The 17,798-nt window shown below is 44.9% G+C and overlaps 1 protein-coding gene across 1 annotated transcript; it reads right to left on the bottom strand.

Moving 5' to 3' along the window:
- Positions 1-292: 292 nt before the first annotated feature.
- Positions 293-15,461, bottom strand: WHAMM (WASP homolog associated with actin, golgi membranes and microtubules). The gene is made up of 10 exons (XM_082488641.1): positions 14,901-15,461; positions 11,550-11,723; positions 10,046-10,196; positions 9,696-9,865; positions 8,849-9,014; positions 7,709-7,896; positions 6,164-6,250; positions 5,984-6,079; positions 4,945-5,602; positions 293-1,594 (listed from the first exon to the last, which is right to left on the bottom strand). Exons 1-10 carry the CDS (start codon positions 15,447-15,449, stop codon positions 1,308-1,310), a joined length of 2,526 nt encoding a protein of 841 aa, XP_082344767.1. The 5' UTR covers positions 15,450-15,461; the 3' UTR covers positions 293-1,307.
- Between the last annotated feature and the right edge of the window lie 2,337 nt (positions 15,462-17,798).

The raw sequence follows: 17,798 nt of genomic DNA, 5'->3' as shown, positions 1-17,798 counted from the left end.
AGCTCCTGCTTCTTGCATGAAAACTTTTGCATGCATATTTGCTGTGCTGTTAAACAGATTTGCTACTTTGCAGTATAACGGGGAATTAAGGCACCGTGTTTGCAATTCTGTTACCAAATTACAGTTCATAAATATTTGAGAAAATAAGGGCATTTACATATCCGGTTAGTGACAGAGCACAGTTGCTGTGTGGCTGCCACTTGCTATCAAAAGCCAGAGTACCCCGGTGTAAGTAAAGCTCACTACACAGCAGCATCCTAAAATGAGGGCACTCTGAATCCACTGCTTCTGTCAGGATATATTTTTATTAAGGGTCAGTATATGCTCCAAAAGAAACTTTGAACCATTTTTGTCACTATCTACCCAAAATAGAAACAGCCTCTAAATTGAATGTAGCTGAATTTTTAAATAGTCAGCTTCCAGGCACAATGCAAATATCTGCCATTTATAAGGCTATCAGGTAATTTAAATTCATGAAAGTAGCTATAAACACACATTGATGTTCTCAGTGGAGAAATGCAGCTCTGTATTACAGAGCTAGATCCCAGAAAATACTATATACAATATTTTGGCTTGCTCTTTCATGCTGACAGTTCATTGTAAATGTAGATGTATGAAAAACATTTAGCATTTAAAAACCCTCTATATTTAAGGTTCCAGCTAAAAAGTAAACTTTTCAGCAATTACTACAGTAGTGTGTATTTCAAACTTGATAGTAATTTTTCCAATCAGCATTACCAAGCCCGTTCATAAGTGCGCATTTTATAACATAATGATAAATAGAGTATCCATATAGTTATTTGAGCATGAGCTGTATTAGACAAGAGAAATGTTAAAAAATTTTCTGGACAATGGAGGTAGGAATGAGAGGTTCCAGATTATGCTAAGTTTTCTGGTCTGCCTCTGTCACTACGGGTTTGGTTCTACTTTCATCTGACAAAATAGATTTTCAGTTAGTTTTTAACTCCTTGAACTTTCTTGTGATAGCATTACCTACTGTGTAGTACCAACCTAAATAAGGTATGTTCAATCCAGCATTTTAGCTGTCTTCAGATGTGGTGAAAACTCTATGTGGTTGAGCCAGAGATACCTATTAATGCAAGCATAATTTGGAGTATGATTTCTCATGCAAAAATAAGAATCTGCAGCTCCTATAGAAAATCATCAGAATTCTTTTACGAGACATTTTGGCCATAAGAACACACACGATCACACTGTTCTTTCATTTTGAAAGGGACAGACTTCTACAACACGCAAAATGAGATACACGCTCTGTTCCAGTCAGTAAATCTGTCACTCTGAATTGGTTAGCCGTCCCATTCTCCATTATTCTGATCATTGTTCTCCTCTTCTTCAGAATCAGCAGACACTTTCTTAATTCTCTGGATGACTGCCTTAATGCTTCTCTCTAGCTCATTAGTGGATCCTTTACTGACATCTTTCTCAGCATCTCGATTCACCTTTCTTAGTTTAACTCCTTGCCTGATGGCAGAGAGGAGGTTGTCTTTTACAGAGGCATACGGATTCGGCTGTTCCACTTTGCGAAGATGAACTTCACCGCGTTTTAGAGAAGCCAAAACCTCATCCATGGAACCTGCAACAGATAAATCTATTGTTACCATAAGAATGAACAATACAACCACACTTAGAGGTATAAAACCCTACCCAAGCGTTCAGGCTTCTTCCTTTCATCTCTGCTGGAGAAAGGAAAAAAGACTGCTCTGTTCTGGCACAGCCGCTTTCAAGCTTCTGCAACACCAGGCTCTGGAACTGCTTTTAAAAAGCAGTTACAGCTTTTATATCTTGAACTGAGAATCCAACACCTCTTCAACATTATACAAGGTTGTGCACTAAGGAAGAAATTATACACAAAGGAGGATGCTTCTTTTTCATTACAACTTTATGGGCTTTCAAAAAAATTTCACTGAACCAAAAAATCTCTTGTATTCTGTATTAGAAACAATCTACCATTCTTCCTAGCTTGCTCAGATGCCCGCTGAGACTGTCAATTGCATTTTTGCTCAGCCAAGAGAAAAATGAAAGGATTTGAGCAGAAGGGCTTGAAACTGCACCACTGAAGTCAGTGGGAGCCAGATCAGGCCCTAAGCAGGCGGCTCTTTTCTGTATGGACTTAAAAAATAATTCCCATTTTAAATCTCAGGTGTACGTTTCTGAACTTCAGATCGTAAAGGACACCGTATTGAGAGAGCTTCCACTAGTTCTCTTGACACGCGCTGTAATTTGTGTTTTACCCCTTCCGTGGGACTCTCTGTTGCTACCTTCAGACTGTCGGACAGGGAGGCAGTTTCCCTGGACAGCAGTCGACTCCTACAGCCACAGGTTCAGACCATCTGTGCCTCACAGCTAGAAGTGGTTTTGCCATGCGCGGTGCACGGAAGGTTACGTGATTAACATCAAGCACTTGAAATGTAACATTCTGCTAAATCCTGTGGTACCTTCAGAGACTGAGATGCCAGAAAAGGATTAAGCGAAGATCCCCCAAGTTGTCTTACAAAGCCTTCAAGTAAGGAAGTCTTAAGTCTATTAATCAAATGGGCTGCCTCGTAAAAGACTAGTCAGACTAACAAGTTCTGTTATTATATTATATATTATTCATATTATAAAAGAAGTTCCCCTTGGAAAGTATATTAACACGTTACAGACAATATTTGCAACACCAGAATATGAACCTCTCCTGGCTTTTCATGTGCAAAGACATGAGTAGTCCACGTGTGACTAAAACCAACCTGTTTATGAAGCTGTTTCAGTAAGTTCTTGTGGCAGTATTTTATCAACTACTGTTACAGCAATTAGCATGCTGGTTTTCTTCATGAAATAGGTGTGAACAATCAATCGGATCTCTCCAATAAACAAACAAGGATTATTCTTATCCAAAAATAATGAAAGGACATCAACGCTAGGCTGTGAATGGTAGTAAATATTAGCTACTAGCAAGGCCATTCCAGTAGCACTTGGACTACTCTGGTGTACGACTCCTGCTGCTAATCAAAGCTGCTTCAGAGTATCTGTGGTAGAGTCATCCCGTGGACCTCCCAGACTGAAGTCCGCACTGGATCCACTGGATGTACAGCAGTTTGTCACAGTAACTTGACTGCCTCTCAGCCCTTCTGCTGCTCCCACCTCCGCACACCTGGGAAGAACTGAAAATGCTGAACTTTCCTTGGTACGTTTGCCTGTGGTTTGCCTCTTAAATGAGAGGATACAAAGGCTGCTTAGATGTATTGTGAATAGTCTGAAAAGGAAAAGGAATGTACCACATTTAAAGACATGCTTCATTTTAGCATAAGCTCCACTGCAAAAAATTACAACAAAAAATTGCTGCCTTCCAACTTAGATCAATCTCCCTGACATAGTGAAAATATCTGCTTGCTTTAGAGATAAAAATAAGCCCGTTAGCAGGATGTAACCAGCGGCCTCGGGAAGCTGCTGAGCTCTATTCTCATTCAAACTACTGTTTCGATTGCCGAGTTCAGCCTTCAATTACACCTGCATGACCTTGCTAACAAAGCAGAGGTGTAACAGAGCAGAATTTTTGCCCTAGGAATGTTAGTACGCCAAAGCTATCCATCTGCCTTTCAAATCCTGGTTGAATTCTGCATGCGTGCTCTGAAGAAACCTTTATTTAGAAACCAAGCAAATTGTAAGAGGACACAGGCTGTGCGTACCTTAGAAATGCAAGCAGCCCAGCTGCTAGCTCTGGAGTACATACATCATAAACGCCGACGTCCAGCCTTAGTACAACCACAGATTTACTCACAGTGGTCTTCTGACTGGACAGGTGATTCATCCTCACTCAAAATATCACATTCGGTTCAAAAGTTGCAAAATTGCAGCAAGAACAAACCCGGTAATAAAAGTTGCTTCTCACCAAACAACACGAATAAATCCCTTCTCCTTAGAATTTCTTCTGATACCTTCCTACCTATTACAGCAGTGGGATTTTCAGTGTCACGAGAAACACAGGTCCTCAATTAAGATCTCCACAGAACTTGCAGCGCTGTGATTAAGCATGGTGTCACGGTTTCAGCTGGGATAGAGCCGAATTTCTTACTAGGAGCTGGTATAGTGCCGTTTTGGATTTGGGATGGGAAATAGTGTTGATAGTGCACTGGTGGTTTTGGTCGTTGCTAAGCGGTCCAGGTCTTTTCTGCTCCTCGCATTCCCGCACCACTGAGCAGGCTGGGAGAAGACACAGCTGGGACAGCTGACCCCAACTGACGAAAGGAATATTCTGTGCCATGCAATGTCATGCTCAGTGTATAAAGCTGGGGGAAGAGGGAGGAAGGGGGGGACATTCAGAGTTATGGCATTTGTCTTCCCGAGTAATGGTTACGCATGCTGAAGCCCTGCTTTGCTGGAGATGGCTGAACACCTGTCTGCCCATGGGATGTAGTGAATGAATTCCTTGTTTTGCTTTACCTATTAGACTGTCTTTATCTCAATCCACAATTTTTCTCACTTTTACTCTTCTGATTCCCTCCCCCATCCCACCAGAGCAGAGTGAGTAAGCAGCTGTGTGGTGCTTGGTTGGCAGCAAGGGTTAAACCATGACACATGGTTTAAGCTAACTTGTAAGGCTGTACTTAATAAATGTAGGATTCCAGCAGATTCAAGTTCAAATGTCCTAACAGATTGGTCTGTCCAATTTGACAGCATTTCCCCCAAAACGCTGAGTCACACACTCTGAGCATCAGGACCTTGTGAACTGCATCAAACGGAATATGCAAATCATTGTTACTCATTTAACTTCCTGAGCTATGGTCAGTGCCATTGTATGAGGTTTCTTAGACTCAGCTTTCCAAGAGCTCCATTCTCTTGAGCAAGACTGCACACTATTCCTGTCCAGAACCAGAGAGAGGAAGAACAGAAAAATACAGGAAATGAAGGATAAAAAACCAAAACAGTCGATGCGAGCCTTCTTACCTATGTAATTATTTATAGACCTCCTGGATGAGTCATCCTGTTTGTGCGGTGTAGTGCTTTCTGTGGGGCCATCGGAGCTAAGGGGAAGTGGCTTATCCTCTGTTGCTGATGGTGTCTTTAACTGGAGAGGTAAGGAGGGAGGTTGGGAAGGAGGAGGTAAAGGAGGAGCGGGGGGAGGAGGTGGTGGTGGTGGTGGTGAGGATGGAGAGACCATCGGTCCCGGAGGTGGTGGTGGTGGGGAGGAAGATGGTGAGATCATCAGTCCCGGAGGTGGTGGTGATGGGGAGGAGGATGGTGAGACCATCAGTCCTGGAGGTGGTGGTGGTGGGGAGGAGGATGGTGAGACCATCAGTCCTGGAGGTGGTGGTGGTGGGGAGGAGGATGGAGAGATCATCAATCCCTCACTGTGCTTTTGTTGCTCTGTGTCACCATCAGTAACAAAAATCTGGACAGGGATATCTGTTGGGGTATTCTGATGTGAAGCTTTTGATCCTTTGGTTTCTACTAGCAGTATGCTCTTTGGCTGCTCTAGAGCCACCCTTGCTCTCGAAGAAGGTGGAGGGGACAGTACTGCAACCTGCTGAGTGATGCTTCGTGGCAACTTGGGACTGAGAGGCTGAGGACGAGATGTTTTCAGAACAACATGAGCTGGACACTTCTGAAAAACAAAACATAAGGCAGAAGGTCACATCTCCATTGGACTGGCAAAACATCAACCCCAAAGAGACAAAAAGCCACAGAGTACAGACCTGTCCCACTCACCCATTCAAGCAGAAAATTAAACCCCAAACAGATTTAAATGAATATCAAGGTATTTCTTTCAACGCCATTTCCTCACTTGCATTCTTTGAAACAGGTTCTGCATGTAGAAACTGTATCTTTAGCGGATTTAATCGTCTTGACTCATTACACACAATCCTCTTTTTAGGCTATCCAGACAGTGGTCTCTGGTTTGGACCACGCTCACACGTGAGCTATGGCTAATTTCTGATGCTGTGTTTTGACACTATTTAGGACTACTGTGGTTCACAGTACTTGCCTCCCTGAATGATTTCAGCCTCTCCAGTGTTTTCTGACGTTCCTGGCTTATCCAAGCTTTTTTCTTTTTCTCCTCCTCCTTTTGCTTATCTCTCTTCTGCATTAAAATACAAGTAAGTGAGCATTAGTGTGTGAAAACTAGCAGCTGCCAGATTCTCCAAGGCTGCTATGCGGTACTCACTATCTGTATGCTGTGATGCTGCTGGAAGCGTTTTTTGCTCTCTTCTGCCTGTTGCAGTCTCTGCCGATGGCTTGCTTCACACCGATCCTGGTAGAACAGCAAAATTAACGCAACCCTTGGTTAGTTCACATTTACTGTGCACCATCTGTGCCATTAACTCCTGTGCAGAAGCCGCTAAACAGTGACCAAGGCCAAGTGCTTGGCTGTGCCAAGAAGTATGGCTAAGCTTAGTGGCAGATGTGAGACCCTGAAGGTGAAGCCTGAGGGACTCCTTCATGGCTAAAGCCAATGGGATCTTTTGTTCTCCTAATTAGCGATAGGATTATTCATGCTGCAGAAGAAATATACCCAGATCTGAAGTGATCCCTCTGTATTACATTTAGGTTAAAAAAAAAAAAAGAAGGTAAAAAAAAAAAAAGGCACATAGAAGCTCTGAAATTTATTTTCACACAGGTACCTGATGGAGGAAAGGGGTGCAAAGACATGAGGAGGAAGGCAAGAGGGAAGCTGGCAGGGCATTACAAAAAATATAAGGCTACTTTCTCCCTGTCCCTTATTTGCCATAGCTCACAAGTACAAAAGCCCGGGAAGCAAAGGTACAGGAAGCACAATAAATGCCTAACAAGGGGACCTTCTGTTAGTAACAAAGTGCCGCAGAGAAGCTGCAGGCTTCAATATTTTCTCTGGGAGTCGCTATTTGTCACTGTACCGAGGGGGATTATCCACATGGCTGGGTAAGCATTTGCAAATCATCTGGCATTTGGCTTTAGTCTTATATAACCGACAGACAGCAATTAAGTGAATGAAAACAGAAGCAAAGGAAGCGTCTGCTGAGGAAGCAGTTGCAAGCAAGAGACAATGATGGCTCACAAAACATTTCCAATGGCATTCCCATTTTGTCCAGGCTAGTGAGGGGCAAAAGGCCAGACAGGCTTGAGCTTAATCTCTGGTCTCTGCCCCAGCAGGACTGTGCAGGTGTAAGGTAAGCTCAGCTCACTGGGAAGGTGCACAAGAGTCAACTGTGACCTCACTTGTGTCTTCCTAGTGTTCTGCTCTGAATGGGAAACAAAGGAAAAAAATGCCCTTTGCACAGAACTGAGAGGCTGGAGAGAGAATTCCAGCAGTTCAATTTCTCCCCCCTCCCATTCAAAGGTAAAATATCACTGTGTGGGTTCTGTCACTGCAGCTTCCTTCATTGCAGGCCAGGTTTCCTCCTGTCCTGCAGCTGCTTTGTAAAAGGCTGCCAGGGCAGAGCTCCAGCTGGTCACAGCAGGGCTCTGGTAAGGTTTAGCTGACAGGGGAACACCTCCTGGGTCATCCATGTAAGTTTGTGCTCTCTTAATAAACTAGAGGCACTTGCACCACACAGTGGAGTGTAAAGCTGCCTTAAAATCACATTGCCCCTCTTTCTGTTTGGTGGCCTCAGCACTGAGTCACATATCATCTTGTCCGCTCCACCCAAAGCTTCCCTAGTTGTTTCCTGTCCATCCCTTGTGAGTCAAGACATCAGCTAAAGAAAATGCACATCTCCAGGACTGCATTTACTTTTTTGTTCCTGAGGTAGGCTCTCCTCGCACAGACAGTCCCACGCTTTGTCTCCAACTGCTTAGTCTTCTGCCTCAGCATCGTCATTTCTGACAAGTTAGCGTAATGTTGTCCCATTGTCTGTTCAATGACCTTGAGCTCCTCAGGATTTTCACATGTATCATAGTAAACAACTTCATCCTGTTTCTCTAAAAAGGCATTTGGCATTTTTTTAAAAACCCAAAAATTGCCACAGTTATTTAAACATTTAAAGAACTAATGACATTTTAAAAGCCACTGAAGGCAGTGAGTGAGTTAGTAGAAAGTCTAACGCTCCAGAGCCGAGCTTGGTCCTTCAAAGTCTTACGCAAACATGTGATGTTACTCACAGGGGTGCTCTGCAGGATCAAATTTATGCTGTTAGCATTTGTTGTTGTTTAGCTTCCTCTTTCAAATGTCTCTGTGCTTTAACTCCTACCTTCACTGACTGGAGTTTTCCTGGAAAACTGAAGACTGTTCTGATCAACACTGGGTGACTTATTTTACTATTTACCAGGTTTCAATTACACAACAAGCAGGAGCAGTGTTTACTTCACAGTGTACACAATAATAGAGAATTCATAAGCACAGATAAGCATAAACAAGACTGGTGCATAATCTGGTCATAAATATGTTACGAAGAGACGAACCAGAATATAGCAGTACTCAAGTACCATCTAGCTATAATCACCTCTTTTTGTCATTACAGGATGCTTCAATTTCTACATGTCAAATTACAACAGCTTTGTGAGGAATTTCAGGACCCATTTCAGCAGGTCACAATATCCACAGTTTCTATGCATAGATGGGTAACTACGAGAGCAGTTAAGTATTCTCAATATAAGTTATTCCATATGCTAAATTAGTGCATGCACACATCAGAGTTGCTGTCAAGCTAACAGTGTGGCTTTTTTTTTTTAACTTGTGTTATCAAATTAGTGTCTAATTAGTCAGAAGACAAAATATCAGCTGGTGCCATGGCATCAGTGTTTTCCAATGACGTTTTCTACTATCGAGACCTGAGCAGTGATAATCATCCTTTTTTTTTTTTTAAATGAAAACAGAGCAGGCTATCTCACTCCTGTGTTTTGGATATGTGCTTAAATATTTGTTTATTCTTACCTTTAATATGTCTCCTTAAAATGTCCAACTGTACAATAAGCAGCATCTCTTCATGTTTCAATACTTCAAGCTGTACATTATATAATTCCAGCTGCGTTTCATAATAATGTATTTCCAGCTCCTCCACTACAGTTAGGTTCTCTTCTTGTTCACTGAGGTTCTCCATCTGTATAGCCCCAAATAGAAAACAAAAAGCATTAATAACAAAATATGCACACATGAAACGCGCATGGATGCACAAATACCTGTACAGAGCCTGGGCCAACTGGCAGCTGCTTTGGTATGGAAAGCACAGAACTTTAGAAATGGCTTGAAGCAGAAACTCGGAGGCGCAGAGAGCCGTATTAACCTACAGTATAAATTTACACTATACCTACCAGGAAAGACTTCATTATAATTTGCATGAATAATACTGCTCCTGAAAACAATTATGTATGGTGCAGTACACTGCTCTTGGAAAATAAACATCAGGTACTCTTAGCAGCAGTTAGATGGCATCAAATCAAGAAGATCAGAAGATTAAAATTAAATTAACATATCTTTATTTTGCAGTGTCCTCTGAAAATAATATCTGATTTTTATCTCCCTAAAACTAACAATTTTAAAGGTTAGTATCACAAATGCACTGTAAAAACATGCATCTTAACCTTCCTGAATGTCCTCATATGTGCAAGAGGCATTTTAAAACACTGGAGACATGCATTTTTCCACAACTTAAAACCGTGTTGAAAACCTACACTGTTCCATAGACGACGACTTTGTCAGTCTACTCCCATGACCATGTCAGTAGGTTTTGATCAGCCCTTCACAAACCAGTGACAGAAAAGGAGGCATTTCAAGGTCTTACGTTTTTCTGAATGCCAGCTCTCTTCTGTTTCAGGCACAACTCCCTTGCCCTCAGATGCTGAAGGGTTTCTTTAGCTAACATGCATTTCAGGTTTTCTAGTCGTGGCAAAGCCGATGCCCAGGTGGTTTTACCAAATCTTTCCTGATCTTGTTCCATCTGTTTGTGCATTGCTGCGGATTAAAACATTGCAGTAAGAGATGAGAAATGCACCGTGCTTAAAGCCCTTGCATGTTTCTACTATAGCTGCAGTACTAAAAAGTGCTGATTCTACTAAACAATTTCTGAAGCTTCTTTAGAAATTACAAGACTAAAAGGTGAAATTTATGATTTTATATATGTAAGTAAAATACCTGCCACCGCCTTTACAGTTTCCTTGAAGTAGTTCACAGTGATATCCTGAATGGAGCACACAGCATTCTCAGCTCGCTTAGTCCATTCCTCAGCATCTTTCTGCAAAGCTGCTACTCTTTTAGGCCCCAAGTTATCATACTGCAAAGATTTCTGCAAGGAGACAAAACTCTCAGGTGCCAAATGGTTACCACAGTGGTGCAGCCCACGTTATGCTACACTTGGCGACATTTCAAGCAAGGCAAAGCACAGTGGCAAACATGACCTCCCGCTCACCTGACACCAAATGAATCACTGCTCATGCCTGTGTATTGCCTTGTTCTTCATTCTCCGGGGTAACTCAGAACCTTTGCTCCCCAATTATGACTTTACACTTAACTTTGGATTAATTTATTTCTTAAAATATTTTTAAACTATCATCTTAAGAATCACGTCCAACACAAGTGGTTTTAGTTGTTACTAAAAGTAACTCAAAATCACTCTTCTACGTGCAATGTTCTCTTCTATTTTTCCCCACGTGTTGACAGCACATTGCACTGTCAGGTTCTCCAGTTTGGCAGTTCTTTCACGCAGGAACAGGGGTACAGAAAAGAAACATAAGAGAGTATTCCAAGTCCACAAAGTGTACATGGGTACAAGACTAGTATTCAAATTTATATTTTTTTTTAGAGAATTAATTTCAAGTGAGGTTTTTTATACATAAAAAAACTTTCTGTTTCATCCGTTCCAATTTTCACTTAAATTTTCAGTACAGCACACTGGATATTTTATTGTCACAGATTTAGACCTTCAGTATCCAAGAACCTTAGTCTAAACTTAAAACCATTCTGCTCTTTTTGAGAACATTAACAACTCACTTTAATTTTCACAAACTATTTAAGGAAAAACGAAAGTAGTAGATGGCTGTCTTTTCCAAGGACATCATAGCTGTCAATATGTGCTTCCAGTTTAAGATGCACATAAAATTAAATGAACACAGTGACAACTGACACGTTTTATCTGTACTCCTAGCAGATTGCAGCAGCAAGAGAAAATTGCTTTGTGTGGTAAGGTGCCCTCTGCCTTCTGTTCTACCACCACAACCGAGTTAAGTCAGTGCATCAGCACTGCTGGGGGATGGCATGCACAATGTCACAAATCCTACTGAAGGTGGCACAACAAAGACTACTTAAATCTCTGTAAATTCAGCCTACCAGAGAGTAAACCCCAGAGAAGTGGAGCTCAGGGATGTTTTCCCTTTAATTCCTCAAAACAGAGGGAGGTGGGACACTGGTAGGAAGACAGCTGTTCTATTCAAGCCAATACCATGGACTCCGACATCCTCTGAGAATAGTTCTGCCCTAACTCGGAATTTCTCAGTCACGTTTTGTGGCTTGGCAGGGGAAAAAAAAAAGGCAGGTACAGACAGAAATAGGGAATGTGAAGTGATTTGAGTCTAAACTGCTGAAAGAGCAGCTGATGCCCTACTATATACCTTGGCCTTTCACTATGTAAAGGCAGACCTACCAGGATTTCCAGTTTGTAGAGTGTCGCCAGCTCTCGCATATCTCTGAAGGGCTGCAGTAAATACTGGTAGAATTGTGTTGCCATGGTGACCAAATCCTGATAAGCTTCGTCTTCTTCTTCGTAAACCTTCATCAAAGCCACCATTGTATCAGCACTTTTATGCTGCTGAAGAACCTAGTGGGATAAAAGGCAAATCAGACTTGGCTGCTTTGCATCTGTGTGCGCTGAGGAGCTTTGGCAGAAAGGACCTGCCCTTTGTCGTGTGCGTACGCCACGCATTCAGCAGCCACCCCTAGCTGGAAATACTGTTAACACTGCACTGGTAAAGGCACTAATTGCTGCATATTGCATTGGAAGACTGCAAGGAGAATCACACCTAGGGCTTCCACCACAGAAATTCTAATAGCTGCATGCAGATGACTCGGTCCCTGCTACTTATAAACACAAATGGGAAACTGGGGAAGTCTGTGTACTGGAAGAACAAGTAAGGTATTCTTAAACTAGCTCTTGCATTGCTGCCACAATTGCTAAACACCTGCTAAAATGAAATGAGTTTCTGGATCCAGAATTTCTGACTTCGGGCACAGAAAAATGAGATTGCCATTTAAAAATAAGAATTCAGAAACAGATTTCTACTCCTGATATACCCTGCAGGTAAACTCCTTTAACATTTGTGTAATTTACAATAGTTTATTCTAATCTTAGCTCCAGTGATATTACACTTTGTAACTTGTAATTCTTCCATGGAACAACCACCTTTCTGACACACTAGTCTTTACTTAAGGTCTTTATTTGCTTCTACAAAAAAATACAAAGTTGGAAACTTCCCCTCAGTTGTATTTATTTACTGGCACCAAACAAAGCATCAAAGATTCTTCTTTGTCAGCAACTAGCTTAGACCACCGTGTGCTCCATGTGCCAGGACAGAGTGAGCCAGCTGAGAGAACAGAGCTAACTTCCACTGAGAAACACAGACCTTCCTGCAAGGACATTGTTTGCTCTTCAGCTCTGTAAGGAGGGAAGGGAATAGGGGATGTTTGGTGCTACAACAACAAAAATAATTAGAAACATCAGCTTGATTGTGTTGCAACTGAAGACACTGGAATTAAACCACCACCTTTGCTCTTGCCAGCTGAGCCTGGGTAAGACAACAGGAGCAAAGTTCCCAGATGTGGAGGCACTTCCCCAGGGGAAATCTGTGGAAGTCAGCCCAAGGGCATTTCCCACCCATCCTCCCTCCAGGCCTGGCACAGACAGGACAGGGGAACAAGAAGATCTGAACTGCACCATTTCTGATAATCCCAGAAGTCCCGTGGCCCCTTATGCTTCCCCAGGAACTCACGGTAGCTCACAGTCCTAGGCCCTACCTGCAGCAATTTAACAGTTTGCTTTTTCCCCACTATTAAAGCCAAATGGAAACACAACATTTCACTTTCTGGTTCCCATGTGAAAGCAAGGGTCATGCTGCTCCTGGAGGATGTTTATAGTGAGTGGAGGGGAAGCATTAGCGAAATTTAAAGTCAACTCATGAGAAAATTATTCATTACAAGGGTTTGGGGGTTTTTGTTTTCTATTTTAGTGTAAAATCCTTGATTTTAAACAACCTGATATTCTTTTCACAGAATTCTGGTTCGCCATTAGCACAACTGACTCCTGTGGCTGTTGTAACAGTATCGCTCTCGGGTTTTTCCCTTTGTCTTTGAACACACACAAGAAGTATTTATACAATACTACTCTCCTCCATCTGGTACTAGCATCTTCCGCATTCTTCAAAATTAATTTCCTGGTCCAGTAGATGAAGTATTTGAGAAGGACATGGATGCAAAAAGGGACACCTAAGGCTAGTTTAGTGACAGAAGCAGCACATTTTATTTCTTAAGCCTTGTGTAACTTGGTCTAGAGTGCAATATAATGAATCTGTGTCCCTGTTAGGCCTGCAAATACAACAACTCTCTATAGCATGTTTAGCCATATCTAAAATGTAGTTGGAAATATCAGAGTAACTGCTCTTGAGTTATCCTTAACCACCAAACCCCAAACTGCCACATGGCTGTACACGCTTGTGCTGCCTGCAAAAGAATATGGTGGCTAGAAAATATTTTTAACTGGGCCATGAAACGTTATGGTGAGTTACAGACACAAAAGCCTTTGTATAAAACATTATGCATGAACTTCATGTAAACTAAAGTTGTGTTTAGGAAACAGAGGGGTAAAGCCAACTTTCTTAACTTTCCCCCAAAGCATGATCATTTTCATACACCTTTCAACTTACTTTGCCAGGAAATAGACTGCAAACAGATACAGCAAGAAAAGTATAGTAGCAACACACCGGTGCTCTTGAAGTATCCATAACCCTTGTTTTAACACACCAATGTCCTAATTGCAACCGTGTTACTAGATACCATCCTTTAAAGTAATGCTTACTACAGGGAGAAAAAAAAAAACCCAGGAACGCATCTACAGCAAGAAGAAACTTATGGTACTAAAGGGAGAAATGGCTAATATCATCACTAGTTCATACAATGATTAGGCCAGAATTTGACACTTAAAAAAAAATAACACAATTTTAGGTCCGTGGCTAAGTTTGGTTTTAATAAAAAACTTTACTGAGAATCCCCCACTTGGTGACACTGCCAACAGGCAGTTTAAGACCTTCATAGGGAGGTTAGAAAATTAGAGCATGATTGTACTCTCCCTTTCAGTTACCACTTCACCCATTGCACAACACTGCTGGATATTTTTAGCAAGGTGTTTTTGTAGGAGCACTTGCAGCTTAAGTAAGCACCCCAATGTCTTACACCAACTGCCCACCCGGAGCTGGCTTATTCCCCACTTAATAAAGTAGCACTTACAAAGACTGATGACACTCAGTACTTGAGAAAGTTGACTTAGCGGTTTTCAGACAATCAAAAAAAGTGTTTGTGTCAGCACTAATCTGAACATTGGACAATACTACAAGCAAGATGATATTAGTGGTCACCCTTGCTCACATTACCCCAATGGGAGTCTGGCCTGAGTGAGCGAAGCTCTTGCAGCAGAGGCTGCCAGCCTCATGCATGCAACTCCCAGGTGAGCAGGGGCTGCTAAAGCCGAGGCTCAGGCAGGAGCACCTGCGAGCCATGCTGCTGCACCAACAGTGCAGGCGATCCTACACCGAGGGGAACCTCCCTCTGCGTGCGGGGAGAGCAGGGGGTGGCCCTGCGGCACTCCCACCCCACAGGGACAGCCTCAGCCCAGCCCAGCCTCGGGAAGCCCCGAGGAACCTGCTGGCCCAGGCCACTGGCCCCCTCAGGCCCCGCCGGCGCTGCGGGGCGTCCCCTCCGCCCCCCCGCCCGGCCCCGGGGCCCGTACCCGCCGCAGGGCCTCCTTGGCCCGGGCCAGGTGGCCGTGCAGGGCCCTCCCGCGGAGCTCGTGGAGGCTCTCGAAGTACTCGTCGTCGCGGCGGCGGTCGGCGGCGAAAAGGGCGTCCAGCACCACACGGCCGCCACAGAGCTCCAGGGCCCAGCCCAGGTAGCGCTCCAGCTCCCGGCACAGCTCCTGCACCTCGGCCTCGCCCGGCGCCGCGCCGCCGGGGAACAACACGGCCCAGAGCCCGCCGGCTGCGGCAGCACCGGGCAGCGTGGGCGGCAGGGCGGGGAAGGCGGGCTCCAGGCGCGGGCAAACGGCCGCCAGCTGCTGGTGGACGCCGCGCAGGGCCGGTGCCGAGAAGAGGCCGGCCCAGCTCTGCGGGGCCTGGGCCTGCGCCGCCGTCGCCTCCGCCCGGCCGTGGCAGGTCACGGCGAAGGCGCCCTCCACGCCGTTCCAGCCCACGAGGAAGCGGAGCCGCGGTGGCTGAGGCTCGGCGAAGGCGGTGTCGCGCACGGCCACCCACCCCTCCAGGCTGTCGGGCTGCGGCTCCATGATGACGACGGCAGCGCAGCCCCCGACCTACCAAAACAGAAACCGACAGGCCTTAAAGGCGCCGCGCGCACCCGGCGAGGGGGCGGGACCCTCGCGGCGCGTCACCGGCAGCTCGAGGACCCATTGGCAAGGCGTCCCCGGGGGGCGGGGACAGGGCGTGGCCGCCGGAGGGGGGCGGGGCGGGCGGCCCTCACAGGGCTGGCACGAAAAGAGATAATGAAATTAAAAGGGTGGGAGGCGGGGCCTGTGCCAAGCACGCATAAAGGCAAAAAAAAAAACCAAAACCGAAATACATTTTTTTTTTTGTGAAATACAAGTTATTTCTGTGAAGAGCAGTGGGAAGGGTGCACTAGACACAGCTGTGTGGGAAGGAGGATAGGTGTTACCTCAGGGCCTCCGCCATGCCATAGAATCATAGAATGGTTTGGATTGGAAGGGACCTTGAAGATCATCTCGTTCCAACCCCCTGCCATGGGCAGGGACACCTCCCACTAGACCAGGTTACTCAAAGCCCCCTCCAGCCTGGCCATGAACACCTCCAGGGGTGGGGCCTCCACAGCTTCTCTGGGCAACCTGGACCAGTGCCTCACCACTCTCAGAGTAAAGAATTTCTTCCTAATATCTAATCTGAATCTATCCTCTTTCAGTTTAAACCGTTACCCCTCGTCCTATTGCTACGCCCCCTGATAAAGAGTCCCTCCCCATCTTTCCTGTAGGCCGCCTTTAGGTACTGGCAGGCTGCTATAAGGTCTCCCTGCAGCCTTCTCTTCTCCAGGCTGATCAATCCTGACTCTCTCAGCCTGTCTTCATAGGAGAAGTGCCTCCAGCCCTCTGATCATCTTCGTGGCCTCCTCTGGACCCGTTCCAACAGGTCCATGTCCTTCTTGTGCTGAGGGCACCAGAGCTGGACACAGTATTCCAGGTCAGGGCTCACCAGAGCCGAGTAGAGGGGCAGAATCACCTCCCTCGACCTGCTGGCCATGCTGCTTTTGATGCAACCCAGGATACGGTTGGCTTTCTGGGCTGCGAGCACACATTACTGGCTTATGTTGAGCTTCTCATCAACCAACCCCCCTAAGTCCTTCTCCTCAGGGCTGCTCTCAATCCATTCTCCCCCCAGCTTGTATTTGTGCTTGAGATTGCCCCGACCCACATGCAGGACCTTGCACTTGGCCTTGGTGAACTTCATGAGGTTCACACAGGCCCACTTTTTGAGCCTGTCCAGGTCCCTCTGGATGGCATCCCTTCCCTCCAGCGTGTCGACCACTCCACACAGCTTGGTGTCCTCGGCAAACTTGCTGAGGGTGCACTCAATCCCAACATCCATGTCACCGACAAAGATGTTAAACAGTACTGGTCCCAATACCAAACCCTGAGGAATGCCACTGGTTGCCACTTGGACATTGAGCCATTGACCGCAACTCCTTTGAGTGCAAATTTTCCTGTGCCCGCTGGGTTTGAGCTGCGGACTGCTGTGGCTGCCAGCCGAGGGAGAGCAGCCATGTGCGAGCAGTTTTCCAGCCATCATTCCCATGGGCCCGGCAAAATTTCACAGGTTGTTGCCAGCTGAAACCCCACACTCCTTCCCTGTGCTGCGAAATGGAGACGCTGTCCTGTGCCAGCACTGGGTGGGTGGCCCCAGGCCCTAGTGCCCGCCATGCTGCGGGCCCAGAGGCCGTGGCCCCAAACCACCACACCATGAAATGGTGCTCATCCTTAAATCAAATGCAGTCCTAAGGTCATCATGCTTATTACACTGCCTAAATACCACCTCTGAGGGGAGAGGGGAGCAAAGTGGGGGTTATATAGCACATATCTCTTATTTAGGCCTTGTGTGCAAGGCTGAATTTAAGTCAAGGTAGATAGAATATTAAACTCTAGTCTTTGGAAGCAAAGCTGACACTATTGATTTTTCAATAAATTAAGGCCTGCAAGATAGTGCAGCTTAACAGTATAAGGGCAAAAATAAGTTCTCAATTGAAAAATTAATAAAATCTGTCTGACAGCATAAATGTTAACACTTCAGCAAAGGCTGCATCATTTATGTGAAAACATTTCTGCTCTGGTCTTACAGATGATAGAGGCACTGTCAGCAATAATGAGATCAGGACTACATGGGTAATTAACTTGTAATTCCTTACTGAAACAGCAAACAATTGCACTGCTAGAAATGTGAGGAAATGACACCAAGTTTAATTGGAAAAGGAGGAAAAAGCAGACCTGTGTCAAGATCCAACAGATGTTTCCTCTTGTGCTGTCCCCTGAGCTCAAGACATATATAATGCAGTGTCCTCAAACGTACTTAGAAACCTCTTGGCAGCAAGGCTGGCTCAGTAGTGTGTTCACAAG

Source organism: Vanellus vanellus (assembly GCF_965231255.1).
Source record: "Vanellus vanellus genome assembly, chromosome: 11".
NCBI classification, from domain to species: domain Eukaryota; kingdom Metazoa; phylum Chordata; class Aves; order Charadriiformes; family Charadriidae; genus Vanellus; species Vanellus vanellus.
The sequence above is the reverse complement of the archived record's forward strand: the minus strand, read 5'-3'. Positions and strand labels throughout refer to the sequence as shown.

Bases quoted from the DNA above. Each gene is read 5' to 3' on its own strand.
- WHAMM (XM_082488641.1), bottom strand. From the start codon at position 15,449: ATGGAGCCGCAGCCCGACAGCCTGGAGGGGTGGGTGGCCGTGCGCGAC. The intron at 9,866-10,045 runs GTATTTTACTTA...TTTAATCCGCAG, and splicing joins AACTGTAAAGGCGGTGGCAG to CAATGCACAAACAGATGGAA. The intron at 1,595-4,944 runs GTAAGAAGGCTC...TATCTGTTGCAG, and splicing joins GTCTATAAATAATTACATAG to GTTCCATGGATGAGGTTTTG.